This window comes from Impatiens glandulifera, chromosome 5 (genome assembly GCF_907164915.1).
Source record: "Impatiens glandulifera chromosome 5, dImpGla2.1, whole genome shotgun sequence".
Taxonomy (NCBI): Eukaryota; Viridiplantae; Streptophyta; class Magnoliopsida; order Ericales; family Balsaminaceae; genus Impatiens; species Impatiens glandulifera.
The window spans coordinates 20,830,037-20,835,549 of record NC_061866.1 but is presented as its reverse complement, the minus strand read 5'-3'; the positions used below and the strand labels follow the sequence as shown (position 1 = coordinate 20,835,549).

Sequence of the window (5,513 nt, the reverse complement as noted above, 5' to 3'; positions counted from 1 at the left end):
TCATGAATATTAAAACAAAACACATAAAAATATTGTCATCGTTCGTACGGAAAAACAAATAAACACATAATTAATCTAGAAATTATTAGATGGGGTGGGAGGAGGGGGTGGTTGATTCAGTCGACTCCTCAACAATACAAGTTCCTGTTCGAGATTCTCTAATCTTTGGGCCATTTCGGCCCTGTCCGCTTTAATTTCACTGAGCAATCGGCCTCTTTCCGCATCCCTCAATCGGATTTGCTCCATTTCTAGCGTCATCTTTCTCACCTCTTCCTCACGTGCCGCAATTTCTGTTTGTGCTATCAGATTCTGGTAACACGGATGCAGTTTCTCCGGTGTACGCCGAAGACTATTCCATGAATCACCCATCCTAAATCAATGAATCAAACAAATAATTTAAACTACCCTAAATCTAGATAATATATATAAACTACATTATAAGAAATATACATCTAATATAAACAACAACAAAAAAATAAATGAAACAAACCTGAACGCGAGAAGAGAAGCGGCGTGGAGGAGGCGGCGGCTGCGGCGCAGAAGAGAGAGAAAGGAGAGAGTGGAATGAAAAAGAGAAGGGTTAGGGTTTGTATTTATAGAGGTAGATACCGAAGGTTTTCATATTACTTTCGGTTTTGATATTAGTCAAAACCGAATGTTTATTAAAAACCCTTCGGAAATAACCATTACCAAACTTAAAATTATTTTTAATTGAGTCAAAACCGAAGGCTTTTTGGAAAACCTTCGCAAAAGAGAATTTCAAAAAAGGTAAAACCGAAGGTTCTTTGAATAACCTTCGCAATTAAAAATCTCCGGGATTGCAAAACCGAAGGTTTTTGTAAAACCTTCGCAATTAACCCACATCCAACACTTAGAATTATTTTTGGTTTTTTGGGAATGTAAAAACCAAAAGTTTTTACAAAGAACTTTCGGTAATAATTAATAAAACCGAAGGTTTTACACCCCTCTCAGAATCTATTTTTAATCCCGAAAGATTTACTCCTCTTGTGAGTATTTAGGAGAGTTTTATAAAACCTTCGGGAAAAACCGTCGGTAAAGGTCGATTTTTTACTAGTGCTAACATTTTTTTTCTCTTCGGTATTTTTTTATTTTTCTAATGTCATGTTTTTTTTATCAAATTCTTAATTTTTAATATATCATGAACTATTTAAAAAACATTATATTATATTAGTTTTGTAAAAATATTTTTAGCCCGGATAGACTTGAAATCCTGGCTCCGCACATGAGAATGGATTTTAATTTACAAGTTATAAAATCATGTCCATTAGTCTATCATTGTAAATACATGCACTCATCATCACAAAACCATGTGCAACAATAGAAGTTGGAAAAAGCTCCTTGGAATATTGAAGGTAGTAACTGATAATTGATCATGGCCAGCTACTAGAAAATGCATTGGCGTGGTCAATTGGAGTTTGCCCCAGCAAACTATTAATGGACCTAGCCTTCACCTTTCCAAGCTTCATGATTCTCTTCTCCTTTCCCATTTTATCACGATCTTCGTAATTGTTGTAGTCATCTTCTTTTCCTTCGCTCTCATGATCAAATTCCAATGTCGTTTCATCCTTGGCAGGCAAAGTAGTGACGCTCTTGATCAACCTTCCCTTTCCAAGATGATGCTCACAAAGAGAGTATCCAACGAGAGTCTGTTGGAAACATCTCCATCCCCTTCCATTTACACGGCTACACCTCGATCCTTCCATTATCACGTTCCCTCTTTTAATACTCTTTTTGCTTGTCATGGCATTCTTCTTCGGTTTCAACTTCTTATTAGTCATTATCGTCTCCGTCTTATTATCATAATCGTGACTACTTGCTATTAATTGATCAATGTTCCCTCTTCTCTTCTTCAATGGAATCACCTTATCCTTATCGCCCCACCTGTCTATTGAGAAAATGCATAATCTATAAACTAATTTGAAATAATAAAAGAGGTGAATAATCAAATAAATGAACATCCTAAAAATGTAAATTATTTAGTTCTCCCAATTTCGATTAAGTTGTCCTCTTTCAGATGATTTCCCCCTGATTTGAACAGAAGTTGATAAACGATGGTGTGAAAAAGTGATGTGTGTCTGAATTTTTGTTTTAGAATTTAGAATACTAATATAACTCACTTCAATTTAAAGTATTCTAATTGAATATTCAAATTATTGTCACTTGAGCTACACTACTAGATCGTCTCTTCCGGAGTTTTAAAATTGAATAAAATATAAATGATAATAAAGTAAAATCTCTAAAGTAAAATCACGCATTGATAGTAAGTCCATTCCCTAATTAGTCTCATTGTCATTATAATATTTATTTTCTAAACAAAGTTAAATAATAAAATAATTACACAAAAAGTTTATTTGTTGTAGTAGTATAGATTTTTACAACTTACACCATCCAACTGTAACCCTAGATTATAAATATCTTTATTTTTAAACTAATCAAAAGTCATAAACAAATAACTACTTGTCTATCATTAATAAAATAGTAAAGGCTTTAAGCATGCATGTAGAGATTTTACCTTGTTGATGAGCACAAGGGTCAGGAACGGTATGTTCAACCAGTATGACTGCTTCTTTCCTGCAATAAATAAATAAATAAATATATATGAATGATTACAAGTTGGGAAAAAGATGTAGCTATCTACTTGAAATTACTAGAAACCAAATTAAGGTTCTAAAGATTCCATAAAAGAAGGAATAAATGAAGAGAGTGCAGAAAAGAATGCTAGATCAGAGCAGCTGAATGTGGTATTATTGTAGACGGGGACCATTGTTGTCCATGATAACGTGCAGTCCACGGTGCATTTTGGTTGGCCAGCCAAATGCCAATCAAAGTAGAGATATAATTAGATCGGTTTTTGAGTGGTGAGTAGCTAAAACTAATTAAAACCTCTTTCTCTTCCGAATATATATTTTTTCACCTTTTCTTAATTACTAATTAACTAGGCTAGTGGCTAGTTGCTAGTGCAATAATTTATGATATTATTGATAAATTTGTTTTCACTTTTTCAGTAAGTTAGGCCTAACCTGAAATGATTGATCTCCAGAGGAATATCTCTCCTGATGTACTCTTCATCATCATGTTGTTCTTTCATGATGACCTCTTCTTGATTTTCAAGCTCCTGAAGAAGAAAAAGATGAAGATAAAGGTATGAATCTTGATGAAAAAGGGTGCAAATGAAATGAAAAACCCACAAATGTGATTTTACAGCCGGAAAACAAACAAACCTGGGCGATGGGAGAATCGAGCTGTGGATCTGAAGAGAGAGGAAGTGTAGATAGTGAAGAGAGAAGGAAACGCTTTCTGATCCTCATCTGATATTGAAGATTGTGTGAAAGTGAAGAGAGAAAATGAAAAATAGTATGGGGAGGAGGAAATGATCTTTCCTTTTTCAAGATTTCAAGATAGAGAAAGAGTGCAAGCAAAAGTGAAGAGAGTTTTTGATAAATAACCTATTTCTCTTTCTAACTTTTATTTGTTTCACTTGAACCCGGAACACCCATTGAAGAAGAAGGCCCAGTAGTTTGTTTCGATTGACACGTGCGGACCACGTAAGAGAGAGAGAGAAGCGTGGAGTTTGAAACGATGGGGAAAGTGGGGGGTGGGTACTTTTATGTTTATACTTTTGAGCTATTATACCCTGTGTTAGACCTCATAACATCTTCATCAGCTCGTTTCATCATCCGCATGATTCTTTGATTCATTACTCAACTTTCATCATTCTCATCATTCTTTAAAACAAATATTATTGTGGATGAAACTTTATCAGTAAAGGAAATGTTTAAGTATAGACTATAAATTGTAAAACATTTAGGTATATTTTTAATTTTTAATCATAATAGTTAAGTCATTTGACTTTGACCAGGCCAAAATCAAACATTGTATAGATATGCATCACTATACATTTAACCAGCAAATTAATTTATATGTATTTGAACATCATTTTATTTGTGATAAAATTCTTTCAAGTGTAATTTAACTTTCTTATTTATTTGATAACTTGAAGTGTTAGTTTTCTGATATTTGATATAAGGAAATATAAAGAGAAAAAGTTAGAGTATTTATTATAAGGAAATAAATATAATATTATACATTAAAATAGATATTTTATAATATATAATATATAATTAATAATATTATATATTATGAATTTAAAATTTGGGAGCTCTATGCAATTGTATTTGTTGCATTACCCTGTTGTCGGGCCTGGTCTCATCCTAATTTAGAGTCAACATGTTTATGATGACTTTCGAAATAATATATTTAGGAATTTATGGGATCATTAAAATAATAAATAATTGTACAAATGTCATATTTAATATAAGCTAAAATGATTTGATTTAATATGAAATTAAGTTTATGATTTATGAGCACTAGTAAAAAAAGGACCTTTAGCGACGGTTTTTCCCGAAGGTTTTGTAAACCTCTCCTAAATACTCCCAAGAGGAACAAATCCTTCGGGATTAAAAATGGATCCCGAGTGGGGTGTAAAACCTTCGGGTTTATTCAATATTACCGAAAGTTCTTTGTATAACTTTCGGTTATAACCTTCCAAAAAAACCCAAAAAAATTCTAAGTATTGGATGTGGGTTAATTGCGAAGGTTGTTGTCAAAACCTTCGGTTTTGAAATCCCTTGGTTTTTTAATTACGAAGGTTATTCAAATAACCTTCGGTTTTGCATTTTTCGAAAATTTCATTTCCGAAAGTTTTACAAAGAACCTTCGGTTTTGCTCATTAAAAAAAAAATTCTAAATTTTGAAATGTTTATTTCCGAAGGTTTTTTAATAAACCCTCGGTTTTGACCAATATCAAAACCGAAAGTTTTATAAAACCTTCGGCCTCAACCTCTATAAATACAAACCCTAACCCTTCTCTTTTTCATTCCGCTTCTCTCCTTTCTATCTCTTCCGCCTCCGCCGCCGCCTGCCTCCTCCAAGCCGCGGGTTCTTCTCCTCTCTTCAGGTAATTTGTTTGATTTGGTTTTTTTGTTTTGTTTATTGTAAGATTTAGATTTGTTAAGTTTATATATATATATATATTATAGATCTAGATTTATGTTAGTTTACGTTATTTTGTTTGATTAATATATATATATATATCCATATATCTGAAATGCATTTAGGATATGGGTGATGATTCGACATGGAAGAGACTTCGGCGTACACCGGAGAAACTGCATCCGTGTTACCAGAATCTGATAACACAATCAGAAATTGCGGCACGTGAGGAAGAGGTCAGAAAGATGACGCTGGAAATGGAACAAATCCGACTAAGGGATGCCGAAAGAGGTCGTTTGCTCAGTGAAATCAAAGCGGACCGGGCCGAAATGTCTCAAAGATTAGAGAATCTCGAACAGGAACTTGTCTTGTTGAGGAGTCGACTGAATCAACCACCCCCTCCTTCCACCCCATCTAATAATTAATTTCTAGATTTATTATGGATTTATTATGAGTTTATGACAATTAATATTTAATTTTATGCGTTATGTTTTAATATT

The 5,513-nt window shown here is 33.3% G+C and overlaps 1 protein-coding gene across 1 annotated transcript; it reads right to left on the bottom strand.

Moving 5' to 3' along the window:
- Positions 1–1,260: 1,260 nt before the first annotated feature.
- LOC124940372 lies at positions 1,261–3,576 on the bottom strand. The gene is made up of 4 exons (XM_047480884.1): positions 3,243–3,576; positions 3,042–3,136; positions 2,534–2,592; positions 1,261–1,906 (listed from the first exon to the last, which is right to left on the bottom strand). The coding sequence occupies exons 1-4, from the start codon at positions 3,327–3,329 to the stop codon at positions 1,392–1,394; spliced, it is 756 nt and encodes a 251-aa protein (XP_047336840.1). The 5' UTR covers positions 3,330–3,576; the 3' UTR covers positions 1,261–1,391.
- Between the last annotated feature and the right edge of the window lie 1,937 nt (positions 3,577–5,513).